Source organism: Meles meles, chromosome 20 (assembly GCF_922984935.1).
Source record: "Meles meles chromosome 20, mMelMel3.1 paternal haplotype, whole genome shotgun sequence".
Taxonomy (NCBI): Eukaryota; Metazoa; Chordata; class Mammalia; order Carnivora; family Mustelidae; genus Meles; species Meles meles.
Genome location: NC_060085.1, coordinates 52,278,836 through 52,295,614, shown reverse-complemented (window position 1 = coordinate 52,295,614; position 16,779 = coordinate 52,278,836). Strand labels below are relative to the sequence as shown.

At 41.8% G+C, this 16,779-nt stretch overlaps 1 protein-coding gene across 10 annotated transcripts in view; it reads right to left on the bottom strand.

Moving 5' to 3' along the window:
* Positions 1-731: 731 nt before the first annotated feature.
* Positions 732-16,779, bottom strand: part of SETD5 (SET domain containing 5) — an 85,204-nt gene continuing 69,156 nt past the window's right edge. For 6 of the 10 annotated variants that reach the window (XM_045991547.1, XM_045991551.1, XM_045991545.1 and 3 more), the window contains 7 exons: positions 13,744-13,988; positions 10,686-10,742; positions 8,339-8,809; positions 5,437-5,732; positions 4,445-4,578; positions 3,832-3,920; positions 732-3,443 (listed from right to left, as the gene is read on the bottom strand). In XM_045991547.1, coding sequence (XP_045847503.1) covers positions 2,835-3,443; positions 3,832-3,920; positions 4,445-4,578; positions 5,437-5,732; positions 8,339-8,809; positions 10,686-10,742; positions 13,744-13,988 — 1,901 coding nt within the window. In that variant the 3' untranslated portion in view covers positions 732-2,834. The remainder of the gene's footprint in view (positions 3,444-3,831; positions 3,921-4,444; positions 4,579-5,436; positions 5,733-8,338; positions 8,810-10,685; positions 10,743-13,743; positions 13,989-16,779) is intronic. The other 4 variants (XM_045991552.1, XM_045991555.1, XM_045991549.1 and 1 more) reach the window with 1 other exon arrangement.

Sequence of the window (16,779 nt, the reverse complement as noted above, 5' to 3'; positions counted from 1 at the left end):
TTTTGCTGACCCCCACTCTACATGATCTGACCCCCTGTCTTCCTAGGTATTTGCTACTCCCTATTCCTGTCCTGGTCATTCACTATATCAAGTCTATTCCTCCTCAGAGGCTTTTGCATCTGCTCTTCTAATTCTCTAGGAATGATCTTTATTCATATTGACACATAACTGCCTCCTTATCGTTGGGTTCTCTGCTTAGATGTTAAGTCCTCAGAGACCTGTCCTGATCAACCAATCTAGAGTGGCCCCTCAACCTCCTTGGTTACATATCTGCTAGGAAACAATAACACGGTAATGACTATTTGAAATTATTGACTGGTTTAGTTCTCACGCCACTCTAGAATATAAGCTCCATGAAACCTTATTTGCATATCCCCATCTTCAAATTTTAATAAGCATAAACCCATCACCAAAAACAAATGCCTGGTAGTTTTTGAGTGGGAAAGAAGAAGGCCAATAAATAGCTGCTGAATGAATAAGGCCAAGGGCAGGAACTCCAGTCCAATTTAAATCAGTCTATAATGTTCAGTTTCACTGTTGCTGAATGGTCTTAACACTGGCCTGACTTGAATCATAAAAGGCTGAAGGAAGATCAGTACATATTCCTGGTCCATTATGGGCAAAAACAACTCCATCGAGAGCATATGCCTCTTCAGGTAAGGGTAGAAGTAGGAAAACCAAGCAAGGCAAGGTCAGAGAATTTGACAAAGAAGTTCTCAACTTTATGATTATTATGGTTAAGAATTTTATTATCAAAATTATTACATCTCTTGTGAAAGTTCAAATGTTACAGCAAGGTGTAAACACTCCACTTGAGGAAGAAGTGATACTTCTTCCCTTCCAAGAGTTCCCCCCACCCCCCGCCCCCACCCCCCCCAGAGGTCTGGTCTTGACAGCACCCTGCCCACACAGAGTGGCTGGGGTCTCTGCACGTGCCAGGCAGGGTGAGGGCCGCCTGCCCGCTGGCCTCTCCCCTTAGCTAAAACCAAGGGGAGAATGCAAACCCCAGCCCAAATGGAGAGACATTTACATACGTTTTATATAATATACAAAGAAACCAGCATCCCAGGCAACATGATTTCCACTCCCAACGCTCTCCCAGACTGATGGGTTTGTGGGGGAAACAACAAAAAGAAAAGTATTCTGCTGAGGTTTCAGCATTAAAAAAAAAAACAAAAAACAAAAACAAAAAAAAAAACTCCCCTCATTTGAGCAAACACCTGATTTCAATTTTGAAAAAGTGAAATTTGTAACAGTCACACACAAAGAGAGAAGACTGTGCATATGATAGTCGTAGGAAGGATAGAAAAGAAGGGGGATGCAAGAGGCTGGGGGAAAAAAAGAAGAAAACAAATTGGAAGGAAGGAGGGAGACTCACAGTATTATCTTGTCCAAAAGAAAAGAAGTAAGGTCCACTGCAGCACCAGGGATTACACCTGTCATATATTTGCTACCCCTACCATGGTTATAACTGAATACAAAATTAGATAAATAAAAACACGCCGGATATTACAGTAAACAAGTGAAAGAAATAAGCTGGCAACCGTATGGAATTTTTAAAAAGATTGTGTACCCCACCTGGGCGGGCTCCAGGGCTCCCACAGGGGCGTACAACAGGCACGATGCACTGATGGGGAGAAGCCAGTCTGCCCGTGTCTCTCATCCAGAACAGTGTTAGGTGTGTGGGTGGCTTTGTAACTCTCTCACCTGGGCCATTCTCAAATCAGCATCCCCCAAAGAAATGTGGGACATGCCCACACACAATCGCAGTCCTGTCGGTGCTGCTCCACAACGTATCTTTCCACTCTTACCCTGCAGTCACAAGTGCGGGCTCCCTAATCATGGAGGTGGTCCTATTCCTGGGATCGTCAACTCCTGATTAACTGGGAGTAGAAAAAATAAAATTCAAAGAATTCCCAAAAACACTTGGGATCCTTACTAATCAAATTTATTGCCAACAGCTGATAAGTAGCAATGCAATTGGCCCATCTCACTTATTTCTCTTTTCTTTGCCTACTTCCTTTCTGGGTTACTGAGCTGTGAGACAGCTTGGGGAGGGGTGGGGGATGAGAATAGCTGGGGGCTCAGACAATCTACTATGATCATCTGCTCTTGAATCATCAGAAGTTGACGAAGAGCTCTTCTTCAGAGAGCCAGGCACCCCTCAGCCAGAGCACATTCCAAGTTTTGCTATCCCTGCCTATTTCTTGGTGATTTTAAGACAAAGGCAGGGAGAATTCTTGGTGGACACATCTTGGCCAGATACCTGCTTTTGGAATGGTTGTCACAGGGCGAACATTTCCATACCTACCTTTCTTCTTAAGTGCATAAAAATCCTAATACTACTCAGGTGGCTTGGGGCTTTGAGATTGGCTCTTTATGCTTTTTTCCTCTGAAAAGAAAACTTTTGGCGGGGGGGGTGGGGGGGGGAGGGTGTGTGTGTGTGTGTGTGTGTGTGTGTGTGTGTGTGTGTGTAAAAAGATGTCCCCACTGCACAAGTGACTACAGGCTACAGGCAAGGACGGGAGACAGAGGCTTCAACACGACTCATTGCACTTAGAACCGTTACTAACCGGAACACCATTTGCTTGTCAACAATGTACCCTTAACAGCAGGGAGAAACTTCTTTATAGTCTCTGCTTCAGACAAGATTTACATCTTTCTCCAAGGCCAGAGCCAGTCGCGACCACAAGTCTCGTTTCTTGTCGACCAGACCCAGTCCTCTGGCACCTTGTACCCTCTTCCCCAGCAATATGCTTGGCCTAGGTTCCAGAGGCAGCTGGAAGGAAGCAGCTATGGGCTCATTCAGTTCTGTTTGCCCAAATCCAGAAGCCCTAGGAAAGTCCTGTCTGAGTCTTGACTCCTGACCCTTGCAGCGGCTGGAGTCGGTACTGGTGCACACCCCCACTCCCACGGTGTGGGTAGTGCTGTGAATTGGAAACCGCAGATACCCTGGAGGCCTGGTAGGCAGCGGACTGCCCAGCACTGGGCAGACTGATAGTCCGTAAGTCTGATGGCAATGACGATCTAGAGTTCTGAGGGAAGGAGGTGGAACTCAGAGTTCCTGTGCTGGACTGGGAGACCGAGTCTGAGGTCGGCGAGTCTGAGGGGCCCTGTGGGGTAGGGCTAGCAGCACTAGAAGGGCAGCTCCTCCTTGGAAGATTGCTGCCAGTGCTGTTTCCAGAATGTGGCTGGCTGCTATAATACCCTGGTGTCCCCGTAAATGGGGCCAACGAGTCTGTGGATACAGGGTGGGCGGGACTGGAATAGGACGCAGAAGAGAGGGAAGATTCTGAAGAACCGTGAGAGGGGGGATTTCCAGGTCTCAGTGCAGTAGTTCGATAACTGTATCCTGGAGATTGGGTGGGATGTCCTCTAAAGGGGGAGGAACTCTGCTGAAGGAGGCTTTGTGATTCTGTCCGTGGACTATCACACTGCAGGAGCTAGAAAGAGTCAGGAGGAAAAGCGTAAGGAGGTGAAAAAGTCCCTACTTAAGCCATTTAGGCTTGTGAATATTTAAAACACCCTACTTTTTCTTCTTCTCCTTCTTCTTCTTCTTCTTCTCCTCCTCCTCCTTCTTCACCTTCTTCATCTTCTTAACCATTTGGTCTTTTTAGGATACCAAAGACAGTAAAATGGCTGTCTCTGATCATTTTATTTATTTTTCTGGCATGATTTATTACCTGAAGGTGAGCAGATGATGACTTATTTCCAAGGCTGCTGAAACTATATGCAAAGACGGCATCTCAATGCAAAGGATGGCCAGGATCACAAAATATTGGAACCCAGAATACACTCCTATGCCCAGAGATGAGCAATTTCTCGTCTCACCTGGTAGCTGTATCTGGAAGGGCTGTAAACGGCTGCTCCTTTCGAGAGTGCTGAGCTCAGTGTCTCTGGGCCTTCTCCATCTGCAGGGTCTGGAAGATAATAGAAAATCAACTTGGCTTCCTAGAATTAAGTGAGAAATAGCCATTGTTCATTCAAATCACCAATGGTATCACCAATCCACGCTACTTTCTTTTTAACAAATCAAGTGAATACAGCATGCCAGAGGGGCAAAAGGAGTGGTTAATTATGGGTGATGTTTTAAATGCCTGATCTGATTCCTGTCTCCTTCTTTCTCTTCATCCTTCATCAAAATGGATTTCTAGGCCTTTGCAGAGAAGAATTACAGAAAGGTATCTCTTGGGAAAAAACAGAAGTGGGGGGTGGGGGTGGGGGTGGAGGGATAGAGAGAGAAAGACAACACTAGATGGATGCAAGATCTTAAGAATGCTGAAGCCCAGAAGAATGGAAGCAAGACTGACCTGGAACCTTCTTTCCAGTGGAGCCTCACTGAATAAGAAACTGACTCACTTCAGTCCAGCATTTGGTGAGCATTGTGTAGAGCTTGGCTCGTGTGTCCCTAAACGTGGCTGGCAGCAGAAGGCCATGGGCTTACCTGAGTCTTTCTCTGTGACGTTACTCTCCCAAGTGGGAGAAGGCTCTCCTTTTTGGGCCACCCTCACACTGCTTCGGAGGACCTTGGGGATGCTCCCTCCTTCTCGGAGTCTTTCCACTGATGTGGGAACCATCCTGTAAAGGGAACAGGGTGCAAGTTTATGTCACAGGACTTCAGAGTCAAGAGTCTGGAACAAATGAAGGCTGTATAATACATTCTCTTACAACATCCTCTTCAGGACCAGTTTAAAAAAGGAATTTCTTTCTCTGCCTTAAATTACAGAAAAGAGGAATTTAAAGATGTCTACATTTGACCTTTATTGTGAAATGTGAAATTTTTCTCTTCTGTGAAGTCACGTGCCTGGCACATAGTAGTAATTTAATAAATGCTCTATAGATTAATAAACATTACTCATTTGAGTCAGGTCTTTTCTTTCCCAAACTTCATTGATTCAGTTCAAGATCCCTGAACAGCCTCATTCTCTGCAGCTCCCATTTGATGCTCAATACTTGCTACTATTTATTATTTATTTACTTATAGTGGTATTTATCTACATGGTCTCCCCTAAACTAGACAAGACCTTTCAGAATATGTCTTATCTTTCTGTACATACTATCTGTGTGCAACTGAATCTTCTGTTGTAATTTAAGTGGAACTGAGCCGAACTCCTGACTTACCTTTCATATGAAATGAAAAAATAGAGGAGGCAGTGTGAGTGCCCAGCAAATAAAACAGCTCATCTGTGTCCACAACTATATGGCATCCAAAGTGTTGTTCTGCAGGTTCAGTGGCAATTCTTTGCTTCCGCAAAACTGAGGGGGGTGAGGGAGGGGTCGTGGCTGATGCTATTAAATTAGCCGCACAGCATGGATGGCGCTGCTGCTGCCTTTCTCAGGTAAGTATTCCCATATATTTTAGGTAAAATTAGGAATGATTCTAGATGTATACTTCCCTCTTGAATTTAATTATTTCAGCATCAAACATAAACTTACCACCTACTGCTGATATTCTCTTGAGGTCTGCAGTGAGATGAAGTGCCTCTGGAATCTGATGGGCTCACCGCCTCCATATGGGACATAGAGGAATGAGATGGGGAGAATTTTTTGTGAGGGGAAGACGGGGTTCGGGTTGAGGATCCCTGCACACCATGGGCACCAGTGTCAGAAAGTGAGTTACTGCTGCCTTGCCCGGCTCCTGCAGACTTGCTTTTGCTCTGTGCAGAGTCACCTCCCCCACCAGAATTCTCCTTGGCTTCTTGTTTCCGTTTGCGGTACTCCAGCAGGGATACCTGGGAGGGAAACAAGAAACAGAACTCTAGCCAGACATCGTCAGGGGATCACTAGCAATAGGGAAAGAAGATGGAACCCTCATAAACCACTAGCCTGCCATGCGAACAAAGCAGGCACCAACAATAGTAACCCTTCCTTCAGATGTGAGAGAACTGAGCACGCTACATACTTAAATCGGTCAGAAATTGGTAAGGAGAGGAAAATACCCAGGAGATGACATTTTTGAGAAACAGTGTTCACCAGCAGACCTCAACTTTTTTCATGCCTTCAGAAAATTGAGATCACAGTGACCCAGTAACAGAAGCATGCTATCAGCTGTTTGCTACAATGGTAACACCTAAAAAGGGAAAAGGGGAGCTAGGAGCTGTGTAGTTTGAAAAAGCCTTCCAGGTGATCTAAACAGCTCTTTCCCAATCCCTAAGAGTCTCCACAGTAAGTTGTTTTTTTTCTTTTTTTTAAAAAGGGAAAAAAAAAAACAAAGGAAAAGCCAACAATTCAGGGTTCTTAAACGCGTTCGATTTTTCAAGATACATGCAGGGATTTATTACTGTTTGTCTTACACATAGGAAACTAGTGTAGAAAGATAAAGAATGATTTGCAGTTTATATTATAGCAAGCTAGTCTGGGAAATGTACGCTTGGAAACTTTTCCCCAACTCTGCCTCATTCTCTCTTGATTGCCAAAACAAGGCCTTCCTCCCTGGCCCGCCCAGCACACTTCCTCTTTGTTGTTACAACACATTGCCCACATTGGCTGTCAACCTGTGTCTTGATTTTTCTTCCACTAAACTGTATGGTCTATGAAGGCAAAGATCAAATTTTTCCGGCTTTCCATTTTTAAAATCCAGCACAGAACCTGACTGGCAGCAGGTGCTCAACAATTCTCAAATAACAAATTATGACTTCAATCACTGTTGTACATAATAAATGAAACCAGAAATCCAAGAACATTTTAATTTTTGCTCCTGATGGTCAATGCTGTTCATACAATAGTCTTCTAAACCCACTGGTATCTTACTCCAAATTATCTGCCAGTGTTTCTGCCTTCTACTAAGGGCTCTCATTTTTCTGCTCAAACGTAAAATATAACCAAAATGCAAAGTACTATCATCTTCTGTATTCGTTTTTCCATATACAATCTTGGAAAAGAATTCATAATAATAAATTCTGGTAATGTATTTCATTGAAATGCAAATACCAAAAGTCACTAGGTTACATTTCAATGAGACTACTACAGATAATCCGGCAATTGTGTGAGACTGTCACACACAGAACATTTAACATCTCTAGCCCTGCACAATGAATGGAAGTTCCTTGGCAACCCAAAATATTCCCATGCATTTTCAAATGCCCCTAGTTGAAATCCAGTGATCTAAAAAGCACATTTTGGGCTTTGTAATTTCTTGAACAGGCATTATTTACAAGTTAAAGTCCCAAGCTGTTAGCCAGCAGTCTATGGCCTGTCCCTGTTCTACCATCTCTTTCCATACTCTCCCTGCCTTTCACTCCAGCTGCAATCAACTGTTTGCAACCACACTGCATCCCTGCTGCCCACTCAATGGAGTGTCACACACAGAACTCTCCCAAGTTCTGCTCTCCCTTTTGTAACATCCTTACCCTTATTTGTTGGCAGACTGTTTCCCACTTACCATGTGAGATCAGCTAAATCAGTGAGTGACCTGTCATCTCTCACTCCACCACCTCTCAAACTAGCTAGGAGCCTCTTGTTCGTTCTCAATGTACCCTCCACGCATATGACTAGACGACGAGGTTGTGGCTGAGGTGTTCTTACTACATCTGAACAATTCCTCTGAAGCATCCACTGCCACTCTAAGTAATTACTTAATAATATAAGCATCTGCTTACCTCAGTCTCACTTGCTTTAAGCTCCATTAGGCCAGAATTTAGGAAGCAATATATAGCATATTGGCAATAAGAGCATGAAATCTGGAATCAGACAGACCTGGGCAGTGTCCTGGCTCTTCCATTTACTAGCTATGTGACCATGGGCAAGTCACTCAACCTGCCTTAGTTTCCTCATCTGCAAAATGGGAAATTACCCATCTTAAAGGACTACTGTGAGGATATAATGCATAAGAAAAAGAAAAAGCACATGAGAAGTGTTAAATAATACACGTAATTAGCATTATTCTTTTCCATTTTTCTATCCTTTGATTGCATAGCAGGTGCACAGCACATACATGGCAGGCATTTAAATTTGAATATTTCTAATACTCATCAAATTGTATTAAAACAAATTGTATTAAAAACAAAACAAAACAGCGGTGCATGTATTGCTCAGTTGGTCAAGTGTCTGCCTTCAGCCTGAGTCCCGAGTCTGGCTCCCTCCTCAGGGGGGAATCTGCTTCTTCCTCTCCCCGTCCCTCCCCCTGCTCATGGTCCCCCACCCCCATCTCTCAAATAAATAAATAAAATCTTTAAAACAAAACAGTCTTGTCTTTCACTGGACATGGCAGAGATCATGTCTCATGACGTTCTTTTCCTCACATGGAGAATGGTGCTAAGCACACGGCGGTTAACTCAGTATCTACTGAACTGCTTAGATACTATTCTTCAAAAGGTCCTATATAAGGTAGAACACTTACCTTTTTCCTCTGTGGTGGGTTCTGGGGGGCAGATGGGACTCCTTCACAAGCCCTTTCACCACAAGGTGACATGGATCCACGAGAAAGGTCTTTCATAAAACCATGTTCGTATCTGCTGGGAAACCCTTCTGCAGGGGAACAATATCCCCCGTCCAAATGTAAAGGCTTCCTATCCCCTACTAGGGGAGACCCTCGATACAGTCCATCTGCTCGAGGCATAGCGTTCAACGGGGAGTAGGCATACATTAAGTTAAACTCTGTCCGAAATGCCTGGTCCGAGTTCCTTGCAAGGGTCTGATGTCCATCTCCACTCCTGCTTGGAAAGCCAGTCTCAGAGGGGGGCCCGACAGAGGGATGAGGAGCCAGGTCAGAAGGACCCGAGTTGATCAGGGAAGGTCTGTCCGTGCAGCTGTTAGTGTTGGAGTCAAGGTAGCCTACTTTTGTCAAGTCCAGGTCTTTCCGGTGACAAAGCTGAAAAGAATAAAAATCAACAGAGACATGGAGGAGGAGGCGGAGGAAGGAAAAAGTCAAAGGGCAGAAAGGAAGGGAAGTGAGAGGGGCACAGGTGAAAGGTAAGAGGGATGGGGTAAGAAGGATGGGAGTACAAGAAAGAAAGCCATTAACATCTGTAAAAGGCCCATGGAGCAAAAGTATATACAGGCCAGATTATTAAAGAATGCCGGCCTTTCACAAATTGCTTTAAAGTTTTCTGGATGAGAAGCCTGGGAAAATCAGAATTAAACAATTGGCCAAATGTGACTATTTTGCCTGCTTAGCCTTTCATCAGGTTTGCCGAGTCACCCTGAACTACATTAAGGGACTGGAAATATAATCAGGGATTTACCTGAGCCCCCATGTATGCTACAGGGGTGAGACTGGTGTCTTAAGATAATAACTGGCTTCTGGTGTTATTCATTTGTATTTAATACTGATGGAAAGTGGGAGGAGGGAAAAAGGGAAAGAAAGCAGTAAGTAGAAAGTCAAGTATTTAAGTTACTGGTTTAGTAGAGGAGAATCGTATTAGTTAAAGACATCAACCAGTTCTTCACTCACTTTCACTATTAAGTATGTGTGCTTCTCATAAAATTTTCTGGCCACTCAATTCTTTACCCTCTGATGTATGTCCACATACTGCAAGACCACTAACGCCCACCACTGCAGAGCACTCAAAATGCTGAATTGTATCAAAAATAAACCATATCTACCCTTTAGTATCATTACCTCCCAACACCAAGATTTTCCATCACTAGGTCAACTATTACTCTTTAGAAAGAATGGTACCAAAAATCCAGATGTCACACCATGATTTCCCGACAAGAGTAGAAAACACCCAGAAAACCTTTAGTACACTAGAAGACAAACTTTATCAGATTCACATTGATCTATAGAATTCTGAATCAGAATTTTATCAACTATCACCAAGTTGAGCACTATATTTTTAACTGGAAAGGGGTAGAGTTAACAGTTCATTTAATTTCTGAAAGGTTATGAGAGACCACAGCTTTCACTTCAAGAGGAAAAAGGCTCCACGTGGATTCACAGAGTTAATCATTACTAGATTTGTCCAAATATTTGAACAGTTAAAAAACCCTAGCACTAAAATCTGAATTTAACATCTCCACAGCAGTAGGGTGCCTAAGAAAAACACTCAACTGGATATCCTAAGAGATACTACTTGTATGCCACATCTCCACTACTATAGAAGAAAGGCCTGTGTGACAGAAGCCATGTGCTGACGTAGTTTCCTTGCATACCCAGTAAAGAGATATAAAGAAAATGGAGAGAGCAGAGAAGCAGGATTCTCTTTCTAAAGAAGCTATTCAATCTTTCAACCAAAGCCCCAAACATCCCGCTAAACAGAGCTGTCAGATTAAACCCTGAAACAAGACATAAATCACTGCCTAACTTTTCTAGAATAAAATGCTCCTTTATCAGCCCAAGATAATAAATATCAAAAGATAACTCCTACCAACTTTTGATTCAACTTTATTTAACAAACACACCTTATTTGTTACTTTCTTTGCCAAGGCTCCCACATCTTCAGCTTGCTTTAAACTTAACTTCCAGATTCTATTCTTTAAAAGAACTCTTCAGCCACCCCCTCCCCCAAACAACAAACCCCAACACACACACACACACATACACACACACCCTTCATTTTCCTCCATCTACATTGAAAGTTCTGAGTGATCCAGTCATACATGGGAAGATTTACTCAACTTACAGCGACTGATTGGTTGCTCTTCAGCCTACTGCACCCCATTCACTCAATCCCCCCAGCCCTCCCACACACTCATGCACACTCACTCTCAGCCTCCAAGTGTGATTGAGATGGTGCGATAACTACCTCGGGTGACAGGGACTCAGGCCTATTCGCAGGGGAACTCTCAGGGGAGGATATGTTCTAGAGGAGGGAAAAGCATCTTGTTATTCATCTATCCGAAGTCAAGAAGCAGAACAGAACAAACAAAAAAATAAAAGCAAGCATAGATGGTTAGCCACAAGTTTTTGTGGTGGGGGCAAGGGGAGGGGAAAAGTGCACAGGGGAAATGTTTAACTGCAGAATTCATCTCAATGGACAGAACGACTGGTTAAAAATACTTCCTTGGTGTCCTTGAAAACATTTAGGGATAAACTGTTTATAATGTTTCATGCTATAAGTAAACATCCTCAGCAGATAACAGAAAAAATTTAGATTGGTGAAATTGTACGCTATAATTTCATTTGAAATTGTGTTCTACATCTGATGACAGTTGAATTAGCCTATAGTATTTATTACTGATGGGCACCCTACCATTTATTCCTCCATAGGGACATCTTTTTCTTTTATCCCACACCTCCTTCTGAAACGTATTTCTTCATTCTCCTGTGTGGTTCAGGCCTGCCACCATTGTCGAGGGAAAGTGCTGAGCATGCAGAGGCTGACAGGGCTAAGGAGATGGCCAGCTCTCCTGCATAACAGTTATAGAACACAGAATGCAATCCAGCTCATAGGCTAGATGGTTCACAGCATAATCTAACTGGATCTGAACACCCCTGCCTACCAATGTTCTCTGATATGAAAATCCCTGTACTTTTGGGAACAGAGGGTGGGGGGAAGCAGACAGGAACATTTCAAGTCCCTGCATTTTAAACAGGCTTCCCCTTAGAGCTTTCACCTGATGCAGCACTCCCAGAGCACTCAAACAGGAACTGGCCAGTGAACTCTGATGGGAGATCTGAATGGTAAAAAGTGGACAGAAATATGGTGGTTGTGACAAGGATTTAGAGTACTAGGGGTAAAGGAAGGGGAGGGTTCCTAATGTTGGAGACCCGGGGGGCAGATCCATTCCATGGGAGGTGAAATGAGGCTGTTAATTTTATTTGGTGGGCTGGGTAGTGTGTAGATACTGGGCTAGGAAGAGAAGGGAAAGGTTATTCTGGAGGAAAGGAGAGGTTAATTAAGCTAGCCCTCCGAAAGTTGCTTTTTACTCCTTTTCCTTGAGGCTTCCCCCTCCCTCACGATCTTGTTCTCCTCTACTACATGTCTTCTCTGCTCTTTCTCTTAGCACTGGGGACATTTTTCACTGGGATGATTTTTTTTTTTTCCTTAAAAAAGATTCTTCCCCAACCAAACTGAGCTTTACCTGTTACACCTTTTTGGTATTTCTCTGTGTCATAGTCTTGGATGGAAATAAGGCTTCCTATACTAGAATACAGGAAAGAGCATGGCAGTTAAAATGGTGATAAAGATGGTCAGGATGGTGAAGTCTGTTTTATTGACAAGAAAGGTTAAATTTCTTTAGTTAAATCGTGAGACTGAAACAATGAAAATAGGCATTAGACTTTTTGAAGGGATGAATTATTTAATATAATACTTTTATTCCCAGTATTCTAACATTATGCTTAGACTATGCATCACTAAACTGATCTTTGATTTACAAAATAAAATAAATAAATAAATAAATAGAATACCTTACCCTTGCACAGTGTTTCAGTTATCTAAAATACTACATGGGATTAGGAAATGCACTGAATGCTCAATTTACCTGTTTTGGAAGGTGATGTACCTTCTAATTTCTGTAATTTCCCCTTTTTAATTATAATAAAACCTGAAATGATAAAGGATGAAATCCTATGCTTACAATTTGCTGCCCTCCAGGGTGAACACTCTCTTATGAAATTTTACTATTAAATTTTACTTGCTAACTGAAAAATCAAGGCAATTAAACCAAGTAAAGTTAGTAAGGCCTGAATCAGGTGCTTTACTGTATGGCTAATAAGAATGTCACAGCGAATTTGGTAAAGAGTAACTTCTCTATAAATCAAATGTAACCAGGAAGGTTCCCTCTGCTTCCCCACCATCCCCTTGCCAAAGAGGTTTGCTCCCAAAGAAATTAATACAGTCTATCCAGGTACAGAACATAGCTGTTTCCTGCTTTCAAGGTTGCTAGCTACCTCCTTCTGAGTTGGCCATTCAAAAGGACAGGTACTTTTAATCCCTATGCTTTCATAAGGGGTGAACAAGTAGGAAGGCACTGGTTAAAGCATTCACCTTTATCAAAGAAGACATCTAGAGAAATTACAAGCTAGGGGCAGAGCTAAGTGTTTGGTGATCAGAACAATTTTAAGAAGGAAGGGACTGTTTAGTGAATTTCAAATCAAAGCAGCATGCAATAGATTGATTTTTTTTTTTATACACAAGGATTCTACTCAGTAAACCTATTGTCATCCACACATGAACACAAGAATGTGAATCAGAATTAACTGTTCCAACAGCTAAAATACACATTTCTAACTTAATCCAGACAGTTAATGTAACAAATATGTCTCTTACAAATACATGTTGTTAGCCTCTTTCTAACTTTTCATTCCTAACACATTGTAACAAGAAGGGAAAGTAACCTGGAGTAGGAAAAAACCCCTCATTTGCCACAAACCATACCCCAAACTTTCTAAATCTCCGTTAACTAAGGCCACAATAAGAATACAAAACACAGGGACAAAAGCTCACTCATTTAAAGGCCTAGAAAGAAAGAGAGTCAGTCAGTATAATCTGAGCTCTGAAGCTGGTTTCATTAGTGGTTACTAGGCAGCTAGAGACCTCTTTTAATCAAGGTACGCAGTAAAGACAAAGATGGAGATGTAACATGCTTACTATGGTTATGGAAACTGAGGGATTGCATGCAAAAACAGATGAATGTCATTGATGGTAAAACTATTCCTTTTTGGGAAAGTATGGGGACTTTTGGGGAAGATGAGAGGCTACCAGGTAACAGGTCACATCGAAGCTGAGGTTTCTCATTCTCTTGCTGAGACTGGCAGGAACATGGTCAAGAAATATTGGGAATGATATTGTACTTGAAATGAGGAGGGCAAATGATAATTTTCATATTCAGCACTCCCAACAAGCAAACCCAAATCACCTCAAACTGCAGAGGAGTATTGCAGCGACTAGCAGTAGTAAGAGACGTGATTGGTGAGAACATGAGGCTGTATCCATTTCGACACTCCTCTTCTGGGTGAGATGGGCCAGATGTGGTCAGTGGGGGGCTCTTTGAGCCTGGATTGGGAGGGGGTGGTGTGACTGGAGAAAGAGGCCGCAGTAACTTGGTGACATTCTGCTCCATCAGATAGCGAGACTTCCATTTCTTTAATGGGCTCAACAAGTCTGTGAAATACAAAGCTTGGATGAGAGACTGAAACCACAGCTTAAAGGGAGGCTCTGTAGTAAAGCCATTAATCTCTAGCCCACAATGGCTCTTAATTCCTTTTCTGCCTCATCCCGATGTTATCTCTCTGCAATCAAACCAACAGCCAAAGAACTCTCTAATTGCCAAATATAAGTAATTCTCAAAATTCTCTTACTGCCCAGAGAATCACCAGATGAATCTGACACTTCTAATGACTGATCTCTGGAACAAATTTAATCTCTTCCAGTGGAAAATATAAACCTCTTTTATTTTTTACATTGAATTTCTAAAAATCTCACTGTCACTTAATTAAAATCACCCTCTACTTAATTGCCATGTCACCAGCTCAAGTTTCTAGAATGTTAACTCCATACTCCTTTTATCTTCTTTTATATATTTCTACCATTTTTTGGTAGGAAATTTTTTGCTTTAGTAGGAAAGAGTTACAAATGATTACCTGACCTATGTATCTGGCCCCTAGTTTTAGAGTGCTTCAAAGTAGGAAATGATTTTTACAAAAATTTCTCCCAACCATTTTCAAAAATGAGGCTGGTACTCTTTCTCTAATTGGAATATCCTACACTTCTTTTATTTCTTGGGTCCACTTACAAAGGAAACTACTACCCTATATATTTTAATGACCACTCGGATCAAAGGACCTATCTCACTTTCTCAAAGGAAAAAATCTACTTTTATTCATTTACAGCCAAAAATATTTATTTACTTAATACCTATATATGGAAACCATTGAATTACATATGTAAGGGGAGGTCACCATAGAGTCTATTTAAGGGGATTTACAAATCTGTGAGGATGAGAAAAAGTATGTTTAATATATATTACTTAATATAATATTTAAATAATTTAATATAAATAATATAAAAGATGCATAATTTAAGATTAAGAATCTCTATAGAGGATCATACAGCTGTGCATTTGTAAAAAATAATAATGCTTTGCAACTCTTGATCGCAGGGTCCTGAGTTCAAGCCCCACATTGGTCGTAGAGATTACTTAAAAATAAAATCTTAAAAAAAAAAAAAATTACACTTTTAAGTGCTTATTATATGCCAGGCACTACTCTATGTGCTTTATGTGAATTAACAGATTTAATATGAACTCTGTAAATCCATTTTAAAGATGAGGAATTTGATGTGCAGAGATAAAGACTAGATAATTTAGTTTCATTTACATTCTATTTTTTAAAAAATATTTTATTTATTTATTTGAGAGAGATAGACAAAGATAGTGAGAGAGCACAAGCAGGGAGAAGAGGAAGAAGCAGGCTCCCCACTGAGCAAGGAGCCCAACGTGGGACTCGATCCCAGAACCCCAGGATCATGACCTGAGTGGAAGGGAAGATGGACTTAAGGGCTGAGCCGCCCAGGCGCCCCTCATTTACATCCTTAATCATTATGTCAAAATATATCCCCAAGGCTAAGTGGAAGGAGTGGCATTTATCCCATGCCTTCAAGGACAAGTGCTGGGACAGAAGGCATGATCAGAGTTATGCTTCAGGATGATTTACTCTGGCAGTAACAGGATGACAATGGGAGACTATTTGGAGTTAACAGAGTAGCTAACAGTTATGAGGCACTGAACTAGGCTAGCAGATGTGGAAATGGAGAGAAGAATAAATGCCAAAAATATAAGACATGCTTTTTTTCTTTCTGATATGTGAGAATGTATTTCCCTAGATTGAAGTATACTCATATTTTTGTTTTCCAGAAAGAGCTTTCTTTCTGACTTTCCTCCTTTGAAAGATGCTTAGGTATAAAAAAAAACCCATGTGATTCATGACATGTTTAGAACACTTTTTTTTTTTTAAAGATTTTATTTATTTATTTGACAGAGAGAGAGAGAGATCACAAGTAGGCAGAGAAGCAGGCAAAGGGGGAGGGGGAAGCAGGCCCCCTGCTGAGCAGAGAGCCGGATGCGGAGCTCAATCCCAGGACCCTGAGATCATGACCCAAGCTGAACGCAGAGGCTTAACCCACTGAGCCACCCAGGTGCCTTAGAACACTTTTTAATGTACTCTGAGAGTAAATCTTAAAAAAACAAAAAACAAAACAAACAAAACCCACTACTATACTGCCAGGTCCAACACTAAATACTAAAGGGAATAAGATAAGTCATAAAGCTCACTCTAGGAAAGTTAGAATGAACAGATGAACCCTACTACTTCCAAATCAACTTATAGGTCATTCACATAAAACATATTTATTGAGTTCTTATTATGGTATCATATTCAACAAAATAAATCTGATATCTGCCCTGATGGAAGCTTATGGGCCAGTGGTCATTTGCCTTTTTTCTACCTATAACAATATACGTTCAAATTTTTTTCAAGTCTTATATCGTTTTTCTTTATACTCAAATGATCTGCAAAACTGTATAAACAAACACCCACATATCGGAACAAACACCAAACTTGAAACCATACCTACAGATTAACATACGCCTGATATCCTGGTGCATTTTCATCTAGACCTTTTTCTTGACATGGCCTTACTGATCCCCTGTCTAACACAGCTCAGTAACCTACCATTTTCATTCAGAAACACATGGTGAAAAGCATCTAGCAACATCCACATGGTTAAGCATTTGCCTTGGGCTCGGTCAAGATCCCGGGGTCCTGGGATGAAGTACCGCATCCGGCTCCTTGCTCAGCAGAGAGCCTGCTTCTTCCTCTGCCTGTAGCATCCTCTGCTTGAGGCAGGCAGAGAGAGAGAGAGAGAGAGGGAGAGAGAGAGAGAGAGAGAGGAAGCA